Source organism: Rissa tridactyla, chromosome 5 (assembly GCF_028500815.1).
Source record: "Rissa tridactyla isolate bRisTri1 chromosome 5, bRisTri1.patW.cur.20221130, whole genome shotgun sequence".
NCBI classification, from domain to species: domain Eukaryota; kingdom Metazoa; phylum Chordata; class Aves; order Charadriiformes; family Laridae; genus Rissa; species Rissa tridactyla.
The window spans coordinates 41427552-41454250 of NC_071470.1; the positions used below are offsets into that span (position 1 = coordinate 41427552).

General features: G+C 57.8%; 2 protein-coding genes and 2 non-coding genes across 20 annotated transcripts in view; all 4 read right to left on the reverse strand.

The window, feature by feature from the left end:
- Positions 1-149: 149 nt before the first annotated feature.
- Positions 150-4347, reverse strand: NOP56 (NOP56 ribonucleoprotein). Its single transcript, XM_054201796.1, has 12 exons — positions 4295-4347; positions 3993-4082; positions 3639-3753; positions 3382-3543; positions 3055-3253; positions 2636-2823; positions 2370-2521; positions 2076-2176; positions 1562-1710; positions 1252-1373; positions 928-1074; positions 150-787 (listed from the first exon to the last, which is right to left on the reverse strand). Exons 1-12 carry the CDS (start codon positions 4295-4297, stop codon positions 554-556), a joined length of 1662 nt encoding a protein of 553 aa, XP_054057771.1. The 5' UTR covers positions 4298-4347; the 3' UTR covers positions 150-553.
- Positions 1149-1216, reverse strand: LOC128910748 (small nucleolar RNA SNORD57). Its single transcript, XR_008466854.1, has one exon. It is a non-coding gene; the product is annotated as a small nucleolar RNA SNORD57 (small nucleolar RNA).
- LOC128910750 (small nucleolar RNA SNORD56) lies at positions 1447-1517 on the reverse strand. Its single transcript, XR_008466855.1, has one exon. It is a non-coding gene; the product is annotated as a small nucleolar RNA SNORD56 (small nucleolar RNA).
- Positions 4348-4737: 390 nt separating the features above from the next.
- DCTN1 (dynactin subunit 1) overlaps positions 4738-26699 on the reverse strand; it is an 86518-nt gene continuing 64556 nt past the window's right edge. For 10 of the 17 annotated variants that reach the window (XM_054201783.1, XM_054201785.1, XM_054201784.1 and 7 more), the window contains 24 exons: positions 26330-26527; positions 23910-24114; positions 22663-22741; positions 21103-21262; positions 19982-20086; positions 19522-19713; positions 18642-18758; positions 17878-18030; positions 17151-17311; positions 15991-16159; positions 15384-15452; positions 14192-14254; positions 13933-14082; positions 13277-13438; positions 12784-12915; positions 12387-12515; positions 11860-12002; positions 11107-11273; positions 9432-9446; positions 8651-8784; positions 6800-6989; positions 6017-6093; positions 5494-5583; positions 4738-5301 (listed from right to left, as the gene is read on the reverse strand). In XM_054201783.1, coding sequence (XP_054057758.1) covers positions 5164-5301; positions 5494-5583; positions 6017-6093; positions 6800-6989; positions 8651-8784; positions 9432-9446; positions 11107-11273; positions 11860-12002; positions 12387-12515; positions 12784-12915; positions 13277-13438; positions 13933-14082; positions 14192-14254; positions 15384-15452; positions 15991-16159; positions 17151-17311; positions 17878-18030; positions 18642-18758; positions 19522-19713; positions 19982-20086; positions 21103-21262; positions 22663-22741; positions 23910-24114; positions 26330-26527 — 3198 coding nt within the window. In that variant the 3' untranslated portion in view covers positions 4738-5163. The remainder of the gene's footprint in view (positions 5302-5493; positions 5584-6016; positions 6094-6799; positions 6990-8650; positions 8785-9431; positions 9447-11106; positions 11274-11859; positions 12003-12386; positions 12516-12783; positions 12916-13276; positions 13439-13932; positions 14083-14191; positions 14255-15383; positions 15453-15990; positions 16160-17150; positions 17312-17877; positions 18031-18641; positions 18759-19521; positions 19714-19981; positions 20087-21102; positions 21263-22662; positions 22742-23909; positions 24115-26329; positions 26528-26699) is intronic. The other 7 variants (XM_054201793.1, XM_054201791.1, XM_054201790.1 and 4 more) reach the window with 3 other exon arrangements.

The window sequence follows — 26699 nt, forward strand, 5'->3', positions numbered from 1 at the left end:
CAGGAGCAGGGACAGCATGGTCACCTCCCACCCGGGCGAGGGGAGACAAAGCCATGCCAGAGCCCCCGCAGCCCCTCAGGGGTGTCCTGAGGTCTCCTGACTGTGCCCTTTCAGCCACATCAGCTGCAGCAAAACAAGACGGAAGAGGATCAACAACAACCTCAGCCCTTTATTGAGGTTCAGCCACACCGAGCGTTTCCTGCCCCATGCAGGCGGTGGGCACGGCCCCATGACAGACCCACGCGCAGCCCGAGCCACCCCACGGGAAGGAGGGCTTGGGGAGGCAATGCTGCATAAGGCACAGCGAGGCTCCAGTGCTGCCCCAGGGGCTGCTGCCGCCTCGGCCTGGCCAAAGGGAGCCACCAGGACCACGAGGTGCCAAACCGTGTTTAATGCGGCCGCCCCGCTGCGTTACACAGCTAGGCGCGCAGCTGCCACGAAAGGCCAGTGGCCAGGAGAGGGGCCACACACGAGGCTGCGCCAGGCTGACCTCCCGCCAGTCCATGAGTCCTTACTGCTGGAGCATGGCCCAGCTCCAGCTCCGCCTGCTCCCCTAGTCCTCCTCCTCTGAGTCCCTGGCCTTCTCCTTCTTCTTCTTCTTTTTCTTCTTCTTCTCCTCCTCCTGGTCAGCCTCCACCATTAGTTTCCTTTTCTTCTTGGGCAAGGCCTCTTCCTCCAGCCCGTTCTCCTCTGGCTCCGGGGCAGCTTCCATCTCCTGCTCTGATTCGGCTTCCAGCTCCTGCTGCTGCTTCTTCTTCTTTTTCTTCTTTGGCTCGATGTTGTTCTCCTGAGGGGGAACCAGGGTCAGCAGGAGCTGTGCCTGATCCGGGAAGCTGGGAGGCTGCTCCGCATCCTGCTTCCCTCACCCCTGTGGGGCTGGGGCACCATCCCACAAACCACCACCCCCCTGCAGCCCCCTGCCTTCACCTCTGTCTCCAGCACAGAGTTCTCCTCTGCAGCCGCAGCAAGAGCCTCCAACCGCCGCTTCTCCCGCATTTTCTCCTTCTCCCGCTTTTTCTTCTTCTTCTCCTTCTTCTCCTGCTTCCTCTTGACCTCAGCCACCACCTCGCTTGCCTGCCGGAGGAGAGAGGGAGCTCGTCAGCGCGGGAGAGGTTCCCGGACCAGGACCCATACCAGCGGCCCCCGTCGGATCAGCCTCATTAAATCAGTCTTTTGCCTCCACGGTGGGTCAGGATGGCAGTTGACATCACCTCCGACAGCGGGGCCCTGCCTGACTCCACGCAGCCTCACCTCCACCACGGCCTCCTTCATCACCTCCAGGTTCTTGCGGGGCGGCTCCCCTGTCTCGTAGAAGGCCAAGCGCTCCTCCACCTGCTCCCGCAGCTTGTCCCCGAAGACGCTGGTGGGAACCTCTGCGGGGACAAGAGAGGGGCTCAGCACCCCCTGCCCTGCCCGCCCCGGAACCCGCCTCCCCCCGCCATGGCTCTGCTCAGACCACAGGAGTCACCATTCACAGAGTGAGATGCTGTTGACGAAAAATATTCCCATCATCGCAGAGGCTGCCCCGGTCCCCGTCCCCCCGCCCCGTCCCCGCGGGCACCTGAGAAGCAGTCAATGCGGGAGGCGATGGTGCACTTGTTGGCCAGGTAGCGGGAGATGCGCCCCTTGTTCTTGGCGGCCGCTCGCCCGATGAAGGTGGAGTGGAAAATCAGCCCGTACTTGGGAGTGTTCCCTCGCGTCTTCAGAGCCCTGGAAGCGGCCGGCGGAGCTGTCAGGGGCGGTGTGGGGACACGCAGGGCCGAGGGCACCCCTCGACTGGAGCCACCACCGGCCACCCTCCTCCCCCAGCAGCCCCGGCTCCTAGCTGCAAGGCAACACAGCACAACGCACAGGACGGACACCTTCCCCCCACACCCCGCTAACCTCCGGGGGTGCCCGGGGCACGGCCCCGACCTTAGGCACCCACAAGGCCCCGCTGGGTGAGACACAAAGCCACGGTGGTCGCTCAGAGACTGGGGCTGGCCGGTCACACGCAGCCGAAGCGTCGGGGGCTTGGCGCGTCACAGCCAGCGGCCCAGAGACCTGCCATCACCGCAACCACCCCGCAGCGGTACCTGAAGAGGGCTTTCTCGGCCCCCAGGATCTGCACTGTCGAGGCCGGGTACTTGGCCAGGTTCGTCAGGCTGCCGGCGTGGGAGATGAGGCGGGCACCCACCTGGGAAGGAAGAGGATGGGGGTTATGGCTGCCCCCACCCTGGGAGCCCGACTCCAGGGCCTCGTGCAGCCCACCCAGGCCGGGGATCAGCAGTGAGAGGTGTCAGCAGGACGGCTCAGTGGATTGACAGATTCACTCAGACATCATCTCCGCGGCCCGGGGCAGCCTGGGCCACGCACGTGCTCACACTCACCACCTCCCCAATGAGGGCTGAGAGGCTGGGAGCCACCTGGCTCATCTTGGAGCGGAGGTATTCCTGCAGGCCCTTGCGGTACTCGGACAGCGAGATGACGCGGCTGGAGAAGCTCTCGATGTTGATGAGATCGAGGGGGGAGATGTCCATTCCTGGCGAAACGGGCATTGTAGGACTGAGCGGCACCTCCCAGGGCAGACAGGACCCCTCCTACTGCACCTGCACCTCACCGCCCAGCAGAGCCGCCACCATCTGTCCCCACTCACCCATGGAGGAGCGGGAGGCCTCCAGGATGGCCTGCGCCTTGGCACTGTCCATGACGATCTCCTCCAGCCCCTCCAAACTCTCCTCGCTCAGCTCCTTGCGGTTCCCGATGAACTTGGCCAGCCGGCAGTAGGTGTAGTTCTCCGAGACGATCTTGATCAGCTCGGGAAAGTGGTACCCATACCACTCCCTGCGGGGACAGCGTCAGCACCGCAGCCCGGCCCCCCCAAATGTCCCTCACCCCTTGCCCCACATGTCCCTCTGGGCACGCTGCAGCCATGGCACAGTTGCCCAGGCCGGGGCGCGCTGGAGGGGCTGCTCTCCCTCCCCGTTCTGTACAGGCAGCCGGAGGAGCAGCTGCCTGCGGTAAGCGTGGGGAGACGGGCCCGCGTTGCCCACCCACCCTGGGGACCCCGCTCACCGCACGCGCATGGAGAAGGTGTTGATGTCCTTGTCCAGCTGGTCCAGGAGGCTGATGGACTGGATGATCATGTTGTCCACGCGGTTGACGTTGAACTTCACCTTGGCCCGGGAGTAGCTGTGGCCGAGGCCCAGCTGGGCCTTGGAAGCCGACTGGGCGGTGAGACCCTTCACCAGCGCGTGGAAGTGCAGGCGGATCCCTGCGTGGGGACACAGCCGTCACCACCCACGGCTCCGGGCCAGCAACGATGGCAGTGGGTTCCCCCCAGCAGGAGGAGGGACCCCACCGGGGTGTCCCCTCTGTCTCCCACCCTGCGGCCAGGCTCACCCCGCAGAATCTCAGCCACGACCCCCCCGGTCTGGCACTGGTAACCCAGCTCCTCCAGGATGGCCGCCCCGATCTTGGCATCGGCGACTCCTAGCAGCGCCTTCTTCTTCTTGGCCGGCATGGAGGTCTCCAGCAGGAGCCGCAGGTCCTCGTGGAGGATCCCTGCGAGAGAAGGGGGGGGTCGAGGGTCAGCGGGGCCACGTGGTTCCCCGCATGGAGGACCCCGGTGCCCCAACACCCCCCCCAGCGCCACTCACCCTCGGAGACGGCATTGATGTTCTCCAGGGCGCTCTGGGCCGACTTGAAGGGGGCGAAGGCCACCAGCTTCACCACGTTGTGGAACTTGCCGATGGTGAGGACACTCTCCTCCACCTGCGGGGGTCGCCGGTCAGGCCCCGGAGGGACTGGGGGACCACTGGAGCACCCCGCGGGAACGGGGCCGCCCCCGGAGAACGCTGCCCGGCCGACGGGTAGGTCGGCAGCACCAGGGTACGAGGGTCCCCGGCACCGAACCAGCCCGCCCGGGCAGGACAGAGCCGCTCCCCCCACCCCCTCCCGGTAGCGGATCCCCCCCCACCCCGCCTCCCCCGTTACCCGGCGGCATCCCGTACCTGCGGCAGCAGCAGGCTGATCTCCTCCACTTCCCGCACGGCGAAGAGCGCGTACCCGGCGGCGTGCTCGAAAAGCACGTGGAGCAGCACCTGCACCGGCACCGGTCACGGCGGGATCGGGGCGGTCGCAGGCCCCGCTCCCGCCCCTCCGCCCCGCGCTCCCCGGCCCCAACGCGGCACAGGAGCCCCCGGCCCGGGCTCCCCGGCGCCCCGAGCCCGCCCACACCCATCCCCGGCCTCCACCGTCCGCGGCCCGGCCCGATGCGGGCGGATGCGACGGTCCCGACCCAGCTGACACTCACCATCCTGCTGCTGCCGCCGCCACCGCCGCCCGGAACTGGCAGCACCCCGCCGGAAGCCCGCCCACCCCGCCCGCGGCCAATCAGAGGCCGCCCCTCCGCGCCCTCTCGCCAATCAACGCAGGCTGCCCTCGACGGAGCCGCCCCCAGCCAATCAGGTAGGGGACGGGGCCCTCCCGCCTCCGTTCGCGGCCTCTTCCAATCAGGCCTGAGAAGCGCCGCTGGCTCCCGCCCCTTCCTGCCTCCCGGCCAATGAGGGCCAGCCGCGCGCCTCTCCCCCCCCCACTTCCCGCGCTCCGCTGCCATCCCACGCCGCGCGCGTGCGGGCGCCTTTCGTGCTGCCGCCGCACGTGGCGGGAACCGGCACCCACCCCGCACCCCCCCGGCACTCCCGGTCCGTCCAATACCCCCCGGTCACACACACACACACCCCGGTACCGCAGGAAGGCGCGGGGCGGCGGGCCGGTTCAGAGCAGCTTTATTTGAGAGCGCGAGTGCCGAGGCCGGGGGGGGGGCAGCAGCTCCGGTCCCGGGCCCAGCCCCGGCCCCGCAACAACCCCGCGGGGCGGGAGTGAGGGAAGTAGTGAGGGGCTCTGCCCCCCCCTCCGGTGCGCAGCTCGGGCCGCCGGGGGGTCCCGGGGGCGGTTTGATGGGGGACCGTAGTGTCAGAGCGCTGGCAGCAGCGGAGTGGGGGTCCCGGCTCGTGTCCCCCGGGAGGTGGGCAGTGAGGGGGGCTGCGGCACGACGGGAGGGGGCTGCCAGGGCCCGGGCTCCGGCAGGCGTAGGGGGGGGGGAAACACTCAGGGGCCGGGGGCGGGTTCCGTGCCATGAACCTCAGTCTGTGCGGGGGGGCGGCAGCGGTGGCTCCCGGCTTAGGAGACGAAGTGGCTCTGGAGCTTGTGGAGCAGCTCGGGGGTGAGGAGCAGGCGGTGCGCCTGGCTGTGCCCCGGCGGGCAGGGGAAGGTCACTTTGCCGTAGTACGCCATGCCCTCCTCCTGCTCCTGCTTGGCCTGACAGAACGGAGACACCGTTAGGGCGGGGGGCAGCCAGGACGGTGCCTGTCCCCCCGTCCTGCAGCCAGGGACAACCCCACCGGGACACCTGCAGGACGGGATGGGGCACGGGGGATGGAGCATGGAGGATCCCGACCCACCCCCTCCTTTGACCATTGCCCCGCACCCCCCCAGGACCAAGGGTCTCACCTTCAGGAAGGAGGAGGAGGGGAAGATGCCAAAGTTGGTGGGGACGCTGGCACCCAGCTGCTGCTGAACTGTCTCCCTCATCGTGTCATCCTGGGTGGGGGGGGCAAAGGGCATGACAAGGTCACCTCCAGAACCACGCTGCTGCCCTGCGCCCGCTCCTGCAGCTGCAGAGCCCCTCGCCACCCTGCAGTGTCCCTCCCCACCCCGCATCCCTGGGGACAAGACGGGGGGCTCAAACCCAGCTCAAACCCAGGGGGCAGCACCTTGTCCCCCCACCACCACTGCTGCAGCTGGAGGTGCCATGGGGCACACCGAGGTGCCATCAGGCATGCCAAGGTGCTGGCAGCACCAACAGGACGGCAGTGTCAACCACGGTGCCCACCTTGAGACGTGCCCATTCATGTGCCCGGGGCCCGGGGGGAGGACAGGAGGGTCTGGGGCACCGCCGGGACACCCACCCTCCCACGCCAGCACCTCGCCCCAGCAGCAGCCGAAAGCTGCCCGCGGCAGGAGCTTGCCTTACCCTCAGGGTCTCGATGCTGTTTTTGAGGGACCACAGGCGGGCTGTCTGCTCCAGCAGCCGCGCTGACGAGCTCCGTGCTGCAGAAGACAGGAGGTGAGAGTCGCAGGTGCCCCAGGGGGCTGTCCCAGCGCCAGGACAAGGCTGCGCGGGTGTAACGGCAGCACCGGTGCTCATCCAGCTCTCTTTACCCCCAAAAAACTCGCAACATGGAGCACCAGGGCCGGTCTCACCCAGCCCCGAGGGAGTTCAAGCCCCATGGCTGGGAGCAGACCCAGCACTGCAGCATGAGCGAGGCAACAGCCACCGCCATGTCGGGTCACCCAAATGCCGACGCAGGGGAGAGGGAGGTTTACAGGAAGGGGGGGAAGGAATGTGTCCCTCCCCGGGGCTCCAGATCCAGCCAGGCCCAGCGTGATGAACCGGTGCCACGCTGTCCCCAGACACAGGAATGTCTGCAGCCAGGGGGACAGGGACAGCCGCCTCTCGGGGGCACAAGACCACTCCCTGCTGTAAAAGGAAGCCTGGTGAGCAACCTGGGATTATGGCCACCAGAGGAGATCCCTTGAAGACAGGTCTAAACGGGTAGGCTGAAGCTCCGCCCTGGAGCAAACCCTGCTCCAGTTGCCGGAGGGATGGGAAGGAGGTGCCGGTCCCTCCCCGGCGCAAAGGGAAGATGCGGAGGTTGCTCACAAACCATGGGCCAAGCTCCCTCCGACTCACAGCTGCCCGCGACCTCCTTGCTCCTCAGATGCTTCATCCAAGGAACGTTTGTGTAGGACCTACCCGACTTGGTCTGCTTCATGTCCACAACCTTGGCGTTGGCGCTCATCTGATAGAGGGTTTCCAGGAGCTGGCTGGTCTTGCGATACAGCGTTTGTGTGGCCAGACCTTCTCCCTGCCTGTTCTTGGGGAGGGAGATCTTGGGCACCTGCAGAGGCGTCAGGCTGGCCAGCTCCATCTTCATGCGGGCTCCCTGGGACCGACGGGGAGAAGGTCATTAGGGGCAGGGTGTTTGTTTGGGAGGAATTGAGGAGAGAAAATGAGATGTAAAGGCAGCAGAAAGGAGGGCCCAAGCAAACAAAAATAGGGCATAAAACTGTAGCAAAAACCACCCTGGGTGGATCTTCCGAGGGTGGGAGCACAGATGCCCAGGGACAGCGCTGATGTCCCAAACACACCAGGACACCGGGGGGAAGCCCTTGGACAACCAGCTGAGCACACGTAAGACTTGGGGACAGGGAAACAGGTCGTCACTCACAGAACCGTAACTCACCAGTGGCCACGTTACGTGACTCATTAGATCTAAGAGCTATCATTAACAGCTTCACAGTTGTGCATAATAATCTGCATAATTATATGTCTGTGAATTAATATTAGCGGAACGTTATCCAGTTAATTAAATTATTTGCTGCTTTGCCAATTTCCTCATAGTGCGTTCGTTAATCAATAAACGCCTTAATCAGTCTGCATGAGCCGGCACCTGGAGTCCCCAGACTGAAGATGGGACCAAGGCTGGGCAGTGATGCCACCAGCACTCCCGGGCTCTGCCGGCCGCTCTGGCTCCCAGCCACTGACCCTGCGCTCGGACCCTTCTCCCAGAGCCAAAGCCCCTTCCACGAAGGAGCCAAAGCTCGTCACTAGCGGAGAGCTCGCTGCAGCCCCACAGCCGTGCACGTGACCACCACCAGATGTGGTGGACTAATTGCCCTTCCTCCCGCTCATCCCATGCGGACCACATCTCATGCACACAGCACTCCGCGTGGATTGCATCCCACTCCTTGCTGAGCCCCAATCTGTAAAGCAGAGTCCAACATGCCTCTCACCATTCCCCGGTTTCTTTTCCCAAGTGTCCTGGTTTCAGCTGGCATGGGATTAATTTTGACTGGGATAGAGTAGCTGCTGTGTTTTAATTTCGTATGAGAATAATGTTGATACCACAGATTGGCTTAGTTGTTGCTAAGTAAAGTTTACGTTAAGTCAAGGACTTTTGCAGCTTCCCGGAGAAGCTGAGAGGGAGCATAGACAGGACAAGCTGGCCAAAGGGATATTCCATACCATACACGTCATGCACAGTATATAAATGTGGGCTGGCCGGGGGGGGCAGGAATCTGCGATCGCTGCTCGGGATGCGCTGGGCAATCAATCACCGGGTGGTGAGAGCAATTGTATTGCATCACTTATTTTGTATAGTCTTTTACCATTATCATTATAATAATAATTATTATTTTCTCTTCCATTACTGTTCTATTAAACTGTCTTTATCTCAACCCACAAGGTTGTTTCGGCTTTTTTTTCCTCTTTTTTTCTCCCTACCCTGCGGGGGCAAAGTGAGTGAACGGCTGCGTAGTCCTAGTTGCTGCCTGGGGTTAAACCCCGACACCAGGGAAACCCACGGCACGGAGGGCAGAGCTGCCCTGCGGCATTGGAGGGAGCACGTCACCGCCGGCAGTGCTGGCAGCAGCCAGAGCCCCAGGCTGCTCTGCCCAGCCCCAGGGCAATGGCCCTGCCCTCTGCAATGGCACCACACTCCCCCCAGCCACCCCACACCTTGTCCTCCCCTCTTCTCCTGCTCGACCTCCCGACATACGGCACGTCTGAGTGCCCGGGGACCCGCCACAGGACAAGGCACCTCACCTTGAGCAGGTTGTTCTCGTTCTTGAGGTGCTTGATGGAAAGCTGCAGGGCATCGATTTGCTGGAGAAGAAGAGGCGAGTCCTTCACCTGGACGGGTCCTGAGCCACCTCCCGTCACCTGGCCGGCACTGACACCTGCAGACGGGCAGGAACGGCAGCAGAGTGAGCGACTGTCACACACGAGCGCGGGGCAGGACTGCTACGGCGGCACTGGACATGCGGACAGGCTCAGCAAAGGGACAAGTGTCTGCAGCGCAGGGAGAAGCAGCGTCTGCCAGTGTGCACCCAGGCACCGACAGAGCCATCACGAACATGCGGCACTCCCGTCCTGCTCCCGTGGAGAAGGCCAAGACACCAACTGGCCGGGCCAGCACCTCACTATCCCCCCATCTCCTCAGCAGCCTGGCACCCGGCACTCGCGGTGCCCACATCCCGAAGATGTGGAGCTGTGCCGTGCTCTGGGCACTCTGGCGACCCGTCTCTCCGCTGCAGGAGTCACACCACTCTGCGCCCACAGCGGTTTCATGCTCATCACTCCCTTCCTGGACTCCCTGTGCTGCCCAGGAGCGCACCAGCCGCGAGCTCCCCTGTGCCACAGGCTGCTCGGCATCCGAGCCAAGCGCCGCCCTCGAGCAGGGCCGGCGTCCTTCCCCCTGCTCCCAAACCAAGCCTTATCCCAGGGCCATGCTGGGTGCCTTGGGACACTTAGTCCCCCCCTGGCATGCACTTCTGGGGGCCGGAGGAGGCAGGGAGCAGTGGCATGCTGGGGTGCAGTACTGTACCTCTCTGCTGTTCCTCTGCAGTACAAGGAGAGGAGCCAGAGGAAAGACAAGAAGAAGCAGAATTAAAGCCGAGGATCAAGTCTGAGAGGAGCCATGGCCAGAGGAGCTCTGGTCACCCATGGCTGTGTCTTGTGCCGACCCCCATCCCCTGACTCCGGGAGCAGCAATTGTCCCAGCATCCCTGCCAGGGCAGTGGGGCTCCATGTGCCGCAGCTGCAGGATCCAGCTAGGAGCTGGCGAGCCCCGGCCATGTGTGTGGCTGCGAAAAACCCAAGCAGGACACACGTGCACCCACGGCACGGCTCATCCAGAGCCCACAACAGCCGCCTCTTGTTGTGGGTCGCTGAAGGCACGGTGATCCACACTGACCTGCTCCAAGGTGCTCCGGCTGAGCCTCCCCATGCAGGGGTGGAGGAGCAGCTCCCGCAGACTGCCCTGCTGTACCCGCTGAGCACTACACCCCCAAAAGTTGGGGTGTCTGTGCCCTCAGCTCTCCCTGATGAAATGCAGCACTCGTGAGCAGGCTGGTGCCGGCACAGTGCTCACAGCACTGCACACGGTGTTTGGGACCGAGAACGTGCTGCCAGTGTCCCCAAGAGCCAGGGCTCAGTGACTTGGTCACAGTGACTTGGGGAGAGGGCCAGGAGCTGCTGCTTCGAGGAGCATTCAGGTGTTACCCAACCCAGATCAGGATCAGGAACCTGGACCCACCGGATCACTGCCATGCTGGGGCTGGAGGGCCAGGCTGCTCCACAGCCACCCTGGTCACAGACCTAAAGGACACCTGAGCTCTCAGTTGCACCTGCAGCCAGAGCTCCTGACAAAGACCCGCTCCTGCCACCAGGCATTTTTTATAGGACATTTCCTCCAGAGTGACAAGGAAAGTGCTAACACCCCTGCTAGTCAGCACGAGGACCCGCAACCTCAGCAAGCACCCGTTCCACACCACCACCCACCTCTTGTCGTTGGGCTTCTGGAGAGCCCAGGAGGCGCAGAGAAATCGCGTCTCATTCTCTGAGCCAGCCAGGGTCAGAGCAGCAGAGCCCAAACAGCCCATCTATGCCCTGGAGAGGCGGGTTCGGCAGCAAGGACACGCCAGTGGGAAGGCACAGACCACTGCGTCTCCATGGGAGCATCCCAGTGGGAGAAGAGGCTCACGGGCTGGGCCAGGTGGTACCGGCACTCACCCACCCACGGCAGCCAGAGCAAGGTGCCCTGCCACCACCGGTCCCTCAGCCCCAGCCACCTGCAGGGACACCCCAGGCTGGCTCCACAGAGGTGCCAACCACTGCCCTGCCCACCCAGGCACGGAGCTGCTGGACATCCCTGGGGAGCTGCAGGCTCTCCGCGTTCTCCAGTCATCATTACAGCCTGAATGCTTCCTGTCCTCGCCCCTCTGCCAGCCATGCCAGGGGCTCTGGCTCTCTGTGGGAAGGCCGGGCAGGCAGAGCAGCAGACTTTCGGAGCACTGTTCGGAAGCGCTGCTCGCTCCTGCCAGCAGTACGAGCTCCAGCACTGCCTCCTGGGCAGGTTTTACACAGACACTGCAGAGCATCCCACTCCACAGCTCCCAGATTCTATATCAGGAGGATGTCCCAGGCTCCCTTTCCAGCCTGTAAAAACCCCACACCAGCCGCAGAACCATTCGAGCGCTCTGGGGATGCTGGTTACGCACCTCCGGCAATGCCAGACACGATGGAGGCAACTCCAGAGGCAGGGGCACCGCGCAGGCCCTCGATGGTTCGCTTTGACTGGTTGTTCAAGCGCTGCTTCAGCTCCACCTTCTCCGATTCCAGCTGGTCGATATCTGCCTGAAGAGCATCCATGGTCTCCTCAAACTCCCTGGGAAGAGCACACAGAGTCATAGGTGTAGTCAGAGACGTTTCTCTGAAGGAAAAAGGCAAGTAGAGCAGAGAGCTTCTGGCTTTGTCACGCATCTTGCTGCTGCTGTGCTTCAAACACAGACCTGCTGATCCAGGAGCTGGAGCCCCATCAGCCTCCACTATAGATTGCAGTTTAGCACACAGAAGAAGCATTTATCCATATTGAACTCAACATTCCGTAGCTGTTTTGCCCAGCTTTTACACTGCAAGACAGTCCTCCCTCCAGCCTGCAGGTTGCACCTCCCTGCTTGTCCACAGGCTCGCTCTGCCAACAGACCACGGGTGGCAAGAGACGCTTGGAGCACAGCAAGGGCAGTAAGAACATGCCAAGACAACGGCCATTTCCATAACAGCCTTTGAACAGGACCTTTCCCAGGACCCCTCTACCAGCCTGCGCTCTGCTGTGCACCATTAGAACGTGCTGGTTCCCCGGCGGATCCTCCACTAACCCGTCCCTCCACAAAGCCTCCTAGCCAGCCCAGGGGACCACCAGCCATCCAGTCCTCATCAGAGACCCTCCAACAGCAGCCCCATCTCACACTTACTTCTCTTTCTTTTTGAGCAGTGTCTGGGTCTCATCCAGCTTTGTCTGTATCTTTTCCACACGGTCATCCGCATCCTTGGACGCGCTGTCCAGTTTCTTCTCCAGGAGGCTGAGCCGCACGTTTGCTTCGCTGAGCTCCTCGCCCTGTCGCGGCAGGGAAAGAAATCAGGGAACTCCAGGGCCCTGGGGATGATGGGCACTAAGAAAAGTTCCTTGCAACACTTGGTGGGAGCCTGCCCAGAAATCACAACTCCTACCCACACTGCACATATGCTTGGTAGCCAGGCACGTGAACCCATCACCAACATTCCCCATCCCAGGACACTGTGGGAGAAAGGCCAGGACAGCCTCTGGCAGGGAGGCACCTCCCTGACAAGTGGAACAATATTTCCAGGAGGAGATCTGGCTGGCACTCGAAACAGTTCCACAGGCAACAAGCCACCTGGAGCACGAACATGACCACTACAGCAACACAGAGCTCTTCGCTGACCTGCCAGCAAGGCAGAGATCAGCTGAAGAACAGCTTACCTTGATCTTGAGAGACTTTTTCAGTTCTTTGATGACCGTCTCCCTGTCCTCCAGCTTAAGCCCCAGCCCCTCGGCATCAGTGATCTCTGCCCGAAGAGCCGCTGCCCGTAGGTCAGCAGGTGGGGTGGGCTGCAATGGAGACCAGAGGAACAAGACACAAAATTGGTATTTAAAGAAGAATTCCAGTAATTGCAGATGTGATGACACGGCAAGAGGGGGACCGTTCCTGGCCTCCCTGCGTTCTGCAGGCAACTGCTGCACCTCCCCAGCTCTCTACCCCGCCATCGCACCCAGAAGAGTCTCCTGCCAGGGCAGGCAGCAGCAGGACCGCGGGAGATTACAGAGCAGCTCAGATGCTCCAGCTCTGCCCAAGACCCCTGCTGCCGTTGAAGCCCACCTTGGTCTGTGGCCTATCTGCATCATATTCTCCCTCCTGCATAGCCGTGGCCATCTTGTTCATGGTCGCGATGAGGATGCTGCAGGACTGACGCAGACACTCGTAGGGGTTGATGCCCTGGGTGCCGTAGATCTGCAAAAGATGGGAAGAAAGTGGCAGGTGCCCCTAGGCTGAGCTCACAGCCACCGTTACAGCCCCCTCCCACTCCCTACAACGTGCCACAGGCCTCAAGAAGCTGCAGTGTGGCTTTAGTCCCTTTAGTGCAGCTGGAAAGCAAGGCCAGCTGCGGGGAAGGACAGCACAGAGCAGGGGACCACAAAGCCCTCCACGTTTTAGCATTATTCCCTGGCCATATTCCCAGGAGTCCATTCCAAGCCTCCTCAAGGCTCCAGAGCTGCTCACAGGCAGGTCTGTAGCGCTGGAGTGACAACGGGTCCTGGCTTTACCTCGCTGCAGCAGGGAACGAGGGGGAGTCAAGAAGGGGTTTTCTCACCTGCTCGCTTGCTTTGAAGGCCAGATCCTCCAGCTTCACCGCCAGCAGCCCCTCGTTCTCCGCCAGAGGAGCAATCATCTGCGCCCCAGCAGCGGCCACCTCCTGTAGCACGGCCACCACCCACGTCAGGTGCTTGCGGCAGTCCAGCAGTGTGTCCGACACCTGAAAGTTGGGCAGAAAGAGGATGGTTGGGAAAGGCAGAGACAAATGGGCTGCTTTCCAGCTTGCTTGCCAGGCACTGGGGAAGCTCCTGGCTGCACAACACTTGCCTCACCCTAGTGTGAAGGTATTGAGATTTTAACTTGCTTATGAAGCATCACTGGGAAGATGGGAAACACCAGAAAAGACAGAAAGAAACTCAAGGCTGGAGAAGATTAGGTTAAGAAGTCCATGTCTCCATCCCAACTAGAAACACAAAGCCCAGAGACAACAATTCCCATCTCAGCTTGCACCATCTTCTGCTGCCTGAGCAGTGGGAAGCTGCTCCTTAAGCAGGGCACTACACACCATCACAGTCACGCTCTGGAGCCAGCCAGGACAGCAGTGATCTATCAGCATTTGGTGCTAGCCCAGTACAGCCCACAGCTCCTGGTATGTGGCTAAGATGGTCCCACGCCGGGCAGTGCTAGGGTGCCTTGCTCTGCCAGCCAGCTCACCTGCTGCCCGAAGCCCAGCGCCGCAGGGATACCCGGAGCATCCGTCCCAGGCATGCGGCGCCTGATCTTCTTGCAGAACTGGCGAATGTCACTGCATGAGGTCTCCAGGTCCTTGAGGAGGATGGCAAGGTCGGATGCCTCCTGCCCAGCCTAGGGTGCAGAGAACGGACCTCAGAAAAACTGACGGAGAGACCAGTGGGCAGGGAACCCAGCACAACCCTTGCCACAACCCTGTAGAAGCAGCTCTGGCATGTCCTACCTGGAGGAAGGCTCGCAGCCGGCACACCTCCACCCCCATGCAGTCCAAGGCACTCTGGGTGAACTGCAGAGCACAAACACAGGTACTGTCAGCTCGGGGCAAAGCAGAGACCGGGCAAGAGAGCTGCTCTAGGGAAAACTGGGGATTTGGCCTCAGGTGTTTCAGGACAGACCCTCCGTACACCACCTTGCCACGACTCCAGGATTTACAGGAGCAGGAAAAAAAGTGGAGGCATTGTGCTGGTTTTGGCTGGGGTAGAGTTAATTTTCTTCACAGTAGCTGGTGTATGGGGCTACGTTCTGGGTTTGTGCTGAAAACAGTGTTGATAATACAGGGATGTTTTAGTTGTTGCTGAGCAGTGCATACATAGAGTCAAGGCCTTTTTGGCCTCTCACACCACCACCAGCGAGTAGGCTGTGGGGGCATAAGAAGCTGGGAGGGGACACAGCCGGGACAACTGACCCCAACTCACCGAAGGGATATCCCACACCACGTCATGCTCAGTATATAAAACCGGGGGAAAAAGAAGGAAGAGGGGTGAAATCTGAAGTTATGGTGTTTTGTCTTCCCAAGTAACTGTTATGCGCCCTGCTTTCCTGGACATGGCTGAACATCTGCCTGCCGATAGGAAGCAGTGAATCAATTCCTTATTTTGCTTTCCTTGCCTGCATAGCTTTTGCTTTACTTATTAAATTTTTTACTGTCTTTGTCTCAACCCGTGAGTTTTCTTACTCTTACTCTTCTGATTCTCTCTCCCATCCCACCAGGGGACAGCGAGTGAGCAGCTGCATTGTCCTAGTTACTGGCTGGGGTTGAATCACGACAGGTATTCAGTCAGTTTTTGTTTTACTTCATGGAGCACAGGACACTGGTACTTCGCTTAGAAGCTCAGGGCAGTACAACACTCCCTCTTAGACACTAGGTTCTCCACACTCTCCTTGCTGCTCTTCTCTTTCTACCCCGATGTCTGCAGGGCAAATGGCCCCACGCCTTCTTCCCCTTTCCCTGACCTGGGAGCCCACATCACCTCTGTGCTGCCCCTAGTAGCAGGAGCTGGGGAAAAGTGACTGCAATGGGGAGAGGGGCAGAAGAGGCTTTTCAAGTCAGAAAATTATCTCAGTGGGGAGCAGAAAGGGCAAAGGCAGAAAACACGCAACAAGGAAAGAGTCAGGTTATTTTTTCGCCACTTCACCTTGATGTGGTCGGCCAGCTGCATCGTGCAGTCCTCAGCCTGGTCAGCCAGGTGGATGCTGTACAGATGCTAGGTGGAGAGAGATCAGCAGAGATCAGCACCCCCCAAATGTTTCCACACATGCAAGCAAACAAACCAAACGAGGAAATACGTAACAAAAACCCCCAAACATTGAGGGTTTGGCCTAATTTTTAATTGCAAGTGAAAACTCTTGCAGTGACCCCAACCAGATCCTCTCTCAACACCCTGCCCTCTGAAAGAGCTGGTGGCCCCTAAATCGAAGGCTCAGCGACCCTGACCTACAGCACAGAGGTACAGAAACCTAGGATGGGAGAACTGCATCCTCCCAGGGACAGAGAACACAGCCCCCAAGTGACACACTCACAGGCTCAAGTCCTGCATGCTCTGGAGATGAAAAATATCCAAAGGAGAGCGCTACCAAGGAGCTTATTCACAGCTTATCAATGTGCCACGTGAACGATGTATCCAAGGGCATGATTTCCAGCTGTGGCATGCACTGGTGCGGTTGCACCAGTTCCCCTCTCTGCAAGTCAGAAATGCCCCAAACACGGCCAAGAGCCCGTCACTCTCAGCTCCGCAGACCCACCTGGTAGTACTTGATGGCTTTGGTCAGCGGCTCCACATTGACCGTCTCATCCAGCTGGTCCTTGTGCAGCAGCTCGATCAGGAAGTCCAGCGAGCGCTCGTGGACGCTCATCTCGGGGTACAGCATCCCCACCTTCTTATACACCTCCACGCTGCACTTGTTCAGGGCCCTGGTAAGGGAAGGCAGGCACAGTCGGCTTGGCTGGGACAGGCACACACTCCAGGCAGCATCAATACAGAGCTTTGCTTCTCGGTGCCAATCTCAGACCCCTGGAATGCCTCCGGACCACCACCTGGACCCCCTTAGCTAGAGAGTGGTTAACAAAGGTCAAAACATCTATAGAAAACCAGGGCGTGAGATAGGCTGCCTGGGAGCTACAGGAAAGGGAGCCCCAGAACAGAAAAGCTCAAGTCTCTAAGCCAGAAGCCAGTGCTGGAGGCAGGAGGAGACCCTACAAGTTTATCAACTGTGCTGGTGCAGGAGCAAAGGGATCTTTCAGTGCCCTGTTTCACACTGAGCCATTTTCCTGGGAGCAAGGCAAGCAAGCCTCAAGGCAAGTACCCTCCCCAGCCACAGCCGTTTTGATGCGAAAAGGTATTTCCCAGTCTCCAAGGAAAGCCCTGGCTCCGTGGTGCTGCCAGGGCCCTGCCTAGTGACGGGCTCACACTCATCAAGAGTTCAGGCTGACACCCCGTGAAACCTTCCGCACAGGACTAAGCCCTGGGCACTCGTGGAAGAGGGCACTGTGCTGCAGGGGAGAGCCTGCTCTTGGGGACTGAAGCCCAGAGCCAACCCCAGATGCAATCAAGCTCAGCAAGAGACTGTGATGCATCTCCTGGCAGGACAAATGGAAAAATGAGCGCAGCAAGGCTACTTCTGGCCTCAAGACACAGTCACAGCTGAAGAATGTGCAATACGTGCTAGAGAATTGGATCCCTTCACGTTTCTTGGGAGGAAAACAAAGAGGAAGTTACAAGAGAAGTGAATACCCCCATCACAAGGCAACAAATGGGATCCCTCAGCCTTCTTCCCCCCTAGCTGCCAAAATATCTTTAATCCCAGAGGGACCAGGCCCTGCTGCGAGGCTGCAGAGGTTGTCTGTGCTTCCAGACGGTGAAGCGGGTGGGAATCAAGGGTGAGGAGAAGGGCTGGGTACTCACTGTTCATATTTGTGCAGCGTAGCCTGCAGGAGGCTCAGGGAATAGACCAGCCCTGCAGCAAAGCTCAGCTGCTCTCCTGCAGCGCCCCTGAGGCCAGTGCGCTCTGCGCAGTTTTCATTCAGATCAAACTTCTCCTGAGCCTGTTTGCTGATCAGCTCAGCCTGTTGGGGAAGAGGGCAAACCTTCAGAGTCTTCCTACGCTTGCTCTGATCTGTTCTGCTTAGCCACAGACCAGCCAAACACACACACCCCCAACACCCCCAAAAAAGCAAGCTTTCCTGGGAAAGATTTCTGCAGTCCAGAAGGGGAACGAGCAGGACAGCAGGGCGCCAACCCCCTAGTCAGTGCTGCAAGACACCAAGGCTTACATGCCTGCCCTGTCCAAATTGGCAGCCTTGACCCACCAGTACCACAACTGAGGGCTCCAACCACTGACCTACCACCATCTCCGGGCAGGGACTCCTTCTTCCTCTTCCTCCCTCCTCCCAGACAATTTTGAAAGTTCTCAAACTAGTAAACATTCAAAATCCCAAATTCAAGTGGGACAGAAAGAAAAGATATATATCCCACAGAGCTGTGGCACAGCCACTGTCTCCCAGCCAGCCCAAGCGGCATCAGCCCAGCTCAGGAGATAGCTCCAGCTCCAAGCTTCGAGGGAAGAATTAACACAAGCTCTTGACAAGGCCTAACTCCCCGAGGCAGGCGGGACCCGAGGCACCCATCCCACCTTGCAGATGAGCCGAGGGATGAGAAGCAGCACCAGGATACAGTCATGGTCCCCGCCGTGGCGCAGGAAGCTGTCAGGCATGAAGGAGGTGAGGAGGGAGACGTGCCGGTTGGCCTGCTGCACCTCCATCTGGCGCAGCTCCATCTCGATGGCCTGCAGGAGACACACGGTCAAGGCAGCCTGATCGGTCCCCTCCCCAGACCAGTGCATGCCAGCCCGTATTTTAAAAAGTCAGAACCTCTTTCCTCCTGGGACACAGCTAACACCTTATTCCTTGGCTGTCACAGAAAACGTTTCTCATCACGAACAACCAGTGCTCTGCGGATGTGCCCAGGGACCAGTCTGGAGCTCTGGTCTAACCCCATGTACAGAGTACACCATGTATCTGTGCTCACAAGCATTCTTTCTTTCCAGCCAGCGTTCACAGTGTGACAAAAACAATGCTTACATTGTCCGCTCCGAGCACGCTCCTTCACAAGAAAACATCCCTTTTTGCACAGCAGTATTTGAACTTTGATGTTTCTCTTGGGAGAAAGAAACATCCTGACGGTCGCTTGTTTCCATGCCTGGCACAAGCACCACAGGCCAACTCTGAAAGCCAGGGCCAGCCCCACACCAGGCAGGGAATACCCACCCCTAGACTGGCACCCACACACCGGTGCCATGCCTCGGTGCCAGTGCTTCAGGAGCCTCACACATGGGAGGGAACGAATGCACCCCGTCCAGGTCACACGCCTGGCGCGCAGCTCTCGTGCTGGCCCTACCTTAGCATGGGCTTTCGTCTCCGCAAATTTAATCTTGAAGTCAAACATCTCGGGAGGAGGCTGCTGCTGTTTCTCGGCAGATGCTTCTTGCTGACTCATGAGTTCTCGGTTCACGTCCTGAGCACAGAAAGAAGCTGCGGTGAGACATACAGAAAACCAGCACGGAGGACATCTGTGACCCCACACCCACTGCGCTACCTCCACACCTAACCTCCAAATGCCCCCTTGCTCGCAGAGGGGCTGGGGGGGAGCACGGGGGTCTCATTGTGCAACATGCACAATGATGGATGCAAGTAAGGAAGAGGAATGTAAGTGCTTTCCAAAGGCTTGGCTGACCACACGCTGTATTAAAGCCAAGGAATCCACACAGACTCATTACCCATCTCCTTTTGCTGCCAGCAAAGCCCAGGAGAACTAAGCCCAGTGCTGGAACAACCCCACGCTATTCTGTCTCTGCCAGGATTCGGCTTCCAAGCCTGGAGCACAGGCAGCACAGCACGGCAAACGGCTGAAACAGCCATGTGTTCAGAAGTATTTTACAGTGCTGACTTCAGCAGGGGCTCTGCCAGCGAGCCCCATCTGGATACAGGCAGAAGGACAGGCAGGGCTGTCAGAGGTCACGAGAAGCACATGCAGGGCTGGCACTGCTGGAGGTCCCCAGGAAAGCTCAATTCGGAACCCGCTCTCCAAGCACCAGCCACCTGCGTTCTGCCCATCTCCCACGAGAACAGGAGGCAGCGTGCCGTCCCTGCCTACCTCCCCTGGGAATGCTCTTGCCTACACTTGCTCGGTCTCCTCATCACCAAGGTGGGCTCCCAGAGGAGCACAGCTCCAGCAAGAACTGCCCCGCTGCTGTGAGGGGGACAGCAAAGGGCCGCACCTGAAGGTGTGCAGTCAGCTCTCTGTATTTTTTGATGGTCTGCTGGTAGTCGGCCACGGTCTCCTGCGCAGCTTCCACACGCTTCTCTGCCTCACGGACCCGCGCTGTTGCCATATCCAGCTGCTCCCGTAACTCCAGCTCTGTCTCCCGGGCATTTTCCTGCAGCTCGTCGTTCATCTCGTTCATGGCTTCCTGGCAAGGAGGAGGCAGCATGGGACACAGTTACACCACAGCTGAGCAAGCGAGGGCAGTTGGGCATTTTCAGAACAGAGGGGCACCTCGGGGTGTAAGGGGCATATTGTGCACCGTTCGGAAGCGGCACCCAGTGCAATGCCTGTAGAGAGGTTCCCCAGTCCCCTCTGGCACTGCTGGACCAGCCCCTCACATCAGCCCAGCCCCACACCAGGAAGAGGGGCAAGCCCTTCAGTACCAGCCCTTACTGCAGAGGAGTCCATCTTACCAGGTCCCCAACAGTCTCACGCAGCTCCCGGACCTTCTCCTCCAGGTCTAAGTTTCTCTCTGTCAGAGTCTCCACCATCTCTTCAGCACCCAAAGCAGCATCCACCTGCAAGCATGCACCACATCACACTCCAACCTGGAGCTCAAGACGCTGCAGCAAGCAGCTCAAAAGTCCTTTTATACCACCATGGGATCACCCTTTTAAGATGTGGGATGTGGCTGATAAATTCGTCTCCCCATCCCGGGGTGAGGGTTTGTCAAATAGTGCATAAGCTCCCTCCTGATAGCAGAGAACAGCATCCCTCATGTGAGCAAACAACTCAAACCAGAACAGCTAGCAGCCCCAGAAGGAAGGGTACATGAAAAGACAGGCTTGGCTTTGGCTCCTTGAGTTGTTACTGTCTCCTTAGCCACAGCATCAGGGCACAAGTTTGAACCGTTTCAGGTCAGCATAAATGATGCTGACCTTCAGGTTGACTCTTTGCAGATTTGTGACAGTGCTTTCCAAGCCCTCTGCCTCCCCTGAGGACCTAAGCGAGTGGTTATACGCTTACAGTATTAAAGGAGGAATGGGCATTTCAGCCTCTTTGCATTAAGATGCATCATCTCTGCCAACAGCCCACCTTCTACATAACTCAGGCTAATGCTCAGAGCACGTGAGGCCAGCGTCTCTACAGCAGTTCAGAGGAATTGCACAGGCTGCTCCGCTGTGAATATAGATCCTTCCTGGGGGCTTCCTCATGGCTGGCCCTCACCTGCACCAATGTCTCAGCCTGGCCAGGAACAAGCCTCATGGCAGATGTGACGGCTCAGCACCGAGCAAGCAGCAAACACAGACCAGCCCTGGGAAGCAGGACGTACCATCCATGTCCTATGTTCAAGAGCCACCCGATGGCCAAGCACAGTCCAACACAGTTCCACTGCTGGAACAGGGTTTGCTTTTGCACATGGGCCCAGAAGTATTAGTCCCTGCAGGTGTATCACCGAGTGTGGCTCTCCAAGAGCAACTGACAAAATGCTCTGTGCCAGGAGGTGGCCCAAGCTTGCCTGACAGCAGATGGTCAATGCCCCAGACGGCCCCAAACTTCCCCTTCCCACGTATCCTTCCCGCAATGGACTCACCTGCTCCTTTAGCTCATCAACCGTTTTCTCTGCCTGCTTCACCTCCTCCTGAAGCTTCTCCCTCTGCTGACGCAGAGACTCCAGTTCTGTGTTCTTCTTCTCCATTTGCTTCTGAAGCTTCACGTGCTCCTGCTTCTCTGATGCAGACAGGTCCCGCATCCTTTCAGAGAGCAACCAGACCCATCACAAGCCCAGCAGAGGCCCAGGTAACAGAGCAAGAGAAGCTGTTCCCTTCCCAGACACTGCTCTTGGTGGACACCAGCACAGTCCAGACCCCTTGCCCTTACTGGCCCTGACTGCCCATCAGCAGCACAAGCAGAGCTCCTTTGGAGGCTCCAGCAGCCCCTCCCTGGTGGGGACATAAGCAGCGTTCCTACAGAACAGCTCATTAACAGCAAGCGGTAGGGGTGAATCGGTGCCTGAGATGCCACCTTCCTTTGAAAGAATGAGAGCGATAGGGGATGGAGAGAACAGAAGAGGAGAATGTAGAAAAACTGACAACAGAGAGCACAAGTGAGACAGACAAGAAAGAACAGCTGTAAATGGGACAGGCTAAAGCACAGAAAGGAAGAACCCAGTGAGCAAAGCAAAATAAGTCACATTCGCAGCCTTTCACAATGTAAAAGAGAAGGTCAGCAGCAGAAAAAAGACAAAGCACAGGCAAGGAAAGGCGTTTTGTCACAAACAGAGAACAGAGCTTTGCTTATGTGTATATTGAAGCCCCTGTGTGAACAGCTCTGCTAACAGCCCCAAAGTGGCTCTGCCCAGGGAGTGCAAGTGCCCCTCTTATTTGGACCTTCTTTATACCTCCCACCCAAAACACGCACTGATTTTTTAAGTCCTTGCAAGGCACTTTCTTGTGTTTCCTATCAGGAGGGGATGCTTCCACCTCCTCTACCTGTTCCTGGCCTACTTTAAGCACAGGCTGTTCTCTGCACCAAAGGCAACGCAGCACCCTGAGCGCACTGAACCACAGCCACTGAACCCACCTCCTCATGGCAGGAGTGAGGTGGGACAGTGAGGAGCGGTGTGGTTACCAGAGGGATCCCATCTGAACTCTTCGCTGCAGCACATGTGGCTTCCAGAAAGAAAAGCCCCAAGCCCTGGCAGATGGGCTTGCCCAGGGAAAGGCAACAGCCAGGTCCCAGTGCTGAGCAGGCTCAAGAAACCTGAAGCAGAACCTGAGCAGGAGGCATCTGCAAGAACTGTCCTGTCCAGGCTGCTTGAATAAACCTGCAGCTGTGCTGCAGAAGCAGAGCACTGCATACACAGAGAAACAAAATACAGAAGCTTTCTGAAGTGGCTTCATTTTCTTCAGATCTACATTGGTCTCCAGTGATAAGAGATTCTCCCTTTTCTGTTGCATGCTTACAGGAGCACAAGAGCTCAGAAACAACCCAAGACCAGCTAAGCAAGTGTTACATCAGCTGCTCTGGAAAATAAGTATTTGGATCAGTGCTCTGACACAAACTCTTATTAGACCAAGACAGCATGGGCGCTCATAGGAAGGAACTTCCTCATCAGCATTCCAGCCTTTGGGGACCAATAGTGTTCTCCTACCTTACAAGAGCTTCCTTGAGTCTTGCGTTTTGCTCTTCCAGCTGTTTGACTTGGTAACTGGATGCTGCTCCATCCGAGCCTGCAGTACAAAGGAAGCATTATTCTGCTTGTGCAGAAATAGCAGCTGCGAAACAGATCCAGTTCTCTCAACACTAAGTGACATTACCAACACCAGTAAGAGTCACACCAAGGGGAAACACATCAGTTCCTCTCCTGCAGCAGGGCAAAACTGAAACATGGTGCATAACACTGGTGCTCGTAGGCCGAGAAACTCCCCTGGTGCCACCAAAGCCAGTCAGTGCAGATGAAGAACCACTGTACCAACCTGCAGACTGCACCAGGGCAGCTGCTGGGCTATGGCAGAGCAACGCATCACTGGATGCCGTGAGCAGTCTCAGCTCTCAACCCTCCCAGCCCTCATAATTCAGCAAAAGTAAACTCAAATCAAAGACCTTGCTCATCTCAGTAATTTCCACATCTCCCTGCAGACTAGTCTTGTCCTCCCAACATTTTTCCCGGTCCCTCGACATGCCTACCTTTCTGTCACATCCCTCAGCCTGCCTGCCTCATCATCTGCTGCTTCTACAGCAGGTTTCATTTTTTTCAGGTGAATTCCAATACTACAAGTGTTTAAAGGCTGGCTCATTTCCTGCTGTGTGTAATTTTTAAAGCTCACCTTGAATAGCAAGAGCTAAAAGGCCCCAGGGGAACCAAAACAAGGCTAATGCACTGGTTTTGAAGCTCATCTCAGTGCAAAGCTGAGAGGTTGGATCAGTGAGCAACAAAAGCGGTTGTGTTACCTCCCACATAAAGCCTGTCCCAGTCAAACATCTTTTGGGGTAGCATGCACTGTCCCCAGGGAAAATGACAAGCATTAAAACTAAGTCTGAGCTTCTCTAAGCCCAGGACTGGAACACTTGTCCCCAGACTCAAGAGCGCAGCAGCTCCATCTCTGCCTTCTCAGTGAGGCCGGGACCCAAGTTAAGACAAAGCTGAGCTGCTGCCTGCTGCTGACCTGCCCATGCGTGGTGGTCCTACCTGTGCCTGCCGAGCAGGGCTGGGGACGCAGCAGAAAGCCCCAACGGCTGTCGGAGGAAATCACAGAGGCAAAAGCCGCAGCCCCACCGCAAATGGCAGAGAGGAGCCACCACTGCTCCAAAGCAGTCAAGCATTCTGGTCTCCAGTGAGGAACTCCCCTGTGCAGGGGGACCCAGGCTGAGACCACTTGAAAGCTGACCCCTTCCCACCTTTCTCTTCGATCTCGTGCTTCAGGATCTCCAGGTCCATTGTGAGATATTCCACCTTCTCTTTCAGGGAGTCCACCTCCTGTTGCAGGGACTCTGCTCGCTCTTCTGCCATCTCCTTGTCCAGGGTTGCCATTTCAATCGCATCGGCGGTGTCTGCCATCTCCTCCATGTAGCGCTCCTTGGCTTCCAAGGCATCTTTGGCTTCCTGCGGTCAAGCACATATGGGTGAGAAGAGCCTGGAATCCCAAGGCCGATGATGGAGAGACCCCTCTCACAAACAACAAGCCTCAGACAATTATGTCTCTCATGGTTCTCTCACAGGAGGACACAGTTCAGTTAACAACAGCTTATCTGGGCTAAGAGGGGAAGGTCCACTGCCAGTGATCCAGGGCGCCCATCTCCCCTCTCCTGAGGCCTCTCCCCTGCTTCACATCATCTCCTATCCACCAAAGCGCCCGGCAGAAAAACGATCTGCAGGTGAGGAGTGACAGATATGAAGACAGAAAATATTTAGGCTTGTACTGGAGCAGACAATCAAATAAATCACTGGGGACACAAACCATAAATCCACCCCAGAAAACCAGGGCAGAGAGAAGCAAAAGCTCCTTTGCCAGCATGGCTGGTTCCTGCAGTCTGCCTGGGAGCACCAGGCACGGATGCAAAGAGCAGGTAACCTGTCCTGGGGGAGAAGGGAAAGAGGGAAATCACCAACCTGCAGCAGACATTTCAAATGACACCCCAAGGCAGGGCTCAGCGAGAGCAGAGCGGCCACAGGAGAAATGTTCGCGATAACGAGCAACACTAAGACTCATTAGCTCCAAAGCCCTGTGGCTTTCGCTGGCAGGGACTCATACCAAACAGCCCTGCAGGGCAAGAGCTCAAAATGTATTAGTTTAGCTAAAGGGAGATGAGTTTTAACAAATTAAAGTCTACATTAGAAAGTCAGGATCAGGACCTCCCCAGGAAGCCACCGGAGAGAGGAACCCACTCCAGAGCAGGCCAGGAAAGACATGGTGTACGGGGAAGGGAGCATCCACTTACACCCCTGTCACTGGAGCAGGGAAGAGCACGCCCAGCACTCAGAATCACAGAATGGTAGGGCTGGAAGGGACCTCCGGAGATCATCTAGTCCAACCCCCTGCCAGAGCAGGGTCACCTAGAGCAGGTTGCACAGGAACGTGTCCAGGCAGGTTTTGAACGTTTCCAGAGACGGAGACTCCACCACCTCTCTGGGCAACCTGTTCCAGTGCTCTGCCACCCTCAAAGTAAATAAGTTCCTCCTCATGTTGAGATGGAACTTCCTATGTTCAAGTTTGTGCCCATTGCCTCTTGTCCTGTCGCTGGGCATCACCACTCAAAGCAGCTGAGGTGGGCCAGGACCTCTGCAGATCATCTACCCCAACCCCTGCTCAAGCAGGAGCAGCTGAGCTGGCTCCCCCAGGACTCTGTCCGGTCTGGTCGTGTCTCATACATCCCCAGGAATGGAGACCCCAAACCTCTCTGAGCAGCCTGCTCCGGTGTTTGATCACCTTCACAGGAAAAAGTTTTGGTTTTTTTCTTATGTTTAAACTTAATCTCCAGTGCCCCTTTCTTCTTGCACTCTCAGTGGGCACCACAGAGAAGAGTCTGTCTCCGTCTTCCTTATCAGGTATTTATTTATTATATATATCTTTTATCAGGTATTTATTTATTATACAAGTTGAGATAGAATAATGTAATCATAAAATCGCCTAGGTTGGAAGGGACCTTTCAGAGATGTGCAACGTGCTCCTTAACTATCACACTCTTCATCCCCATCTATTAAAGGAAACCACCTCTAATGTCAACTTATCTTACCCTGCACCAGACTGAAACTCGCACTGATGGAGGAATCAACTCTTGGGTAGATCAGATGTTTCTGCCTCAAAGGCCAGGCCACGGGGCAGGCAGGCAGGCAGCAAAAAGCAAAGCAAATCTGGGACACACATCATCTCTGGTACCTTTGCAGGACTGTGCAAAGTCCGTCCAAAGGCTCCGTCTGCTCTGACATCTAGTGTGGTTAGAGAGTGAAGCTGTGATTTCAGCTTTAGGACAAGCTGCATGTGCTACTGCCGTGATGGACCAGACGCAGTCGGCACCCACGCTCACATGCCGCATTAAACATGCGGCGTACTCTCTGACTGTATCTGGGATTTGCACTGGCAGCTCATCACCTAAATCAACATTTACATTGGAGAGAACAGCGATATGTGAGGTCAGAGGCCACTTTAGGACCTGGCACGTATTCAGAAGACAGGAGTCAGGACAGCAGGCAGTTTAATGCTAGCTGGCATTTCATAAAAACACACACACACACTTTCAGCAATTGAATTAGCCCTGGAATCACGTCTCCCTGTGCAAGCCCCAGTACTGGAGCTGCTCAGCTCCTCAGGGATACTCACCTTTTTGGCCTCCTTTAAACGTTTCTGGAGATCAGCCTGTTGTTCTTGCATTTTGCTCTTCCATTCTTGCACCTGCTCCAGCTGGATCTTGTACTTCTCGAGCTCTTTAAGCTTTGCTTTGTCTTCATTTCGCTTTATCTTCAGAGTCTCCAATTTCTCCTCCAGGTCCCTGACTTGAGAACGCAAATTTTCCTCCTCCTACAACATCAAAACAAGAATTACCAAAAGAAGCAACAACATCCTTTGGGGAGAGCTCCAGATACAATAATTTAGCCCACACAGAACGTGACCCATCAGCAGCTAGCCTGCATTTTGGCATCGCTGCTGGGGCAGTTTTAAAAGAATGCATCACTCTACATTTGCAGCTGCA

What these genes read in the sequence shown, in the direction of transcription:
- NOP56 (XM_054201796.1), bottom strand. An exon ending in CATCAATGCCGTCTCCGAGG is followed by an intron (nt 3,544 to 3,638) that starts GTGAGTGGCGCT and finishes CTTCTCTCGCAG; the next exon opens with GGATCCTCCACGAGGACCTG. An exon ending in GCCGAGAAAGCCCTCTTCAG is followed by an intron (nt 1,711 to 2,075) that starts GTACCGCTGCGG and finishes GGCCGCTTCCAG; the next exon opens with GGCTCTGAAGACGCGAGGGA.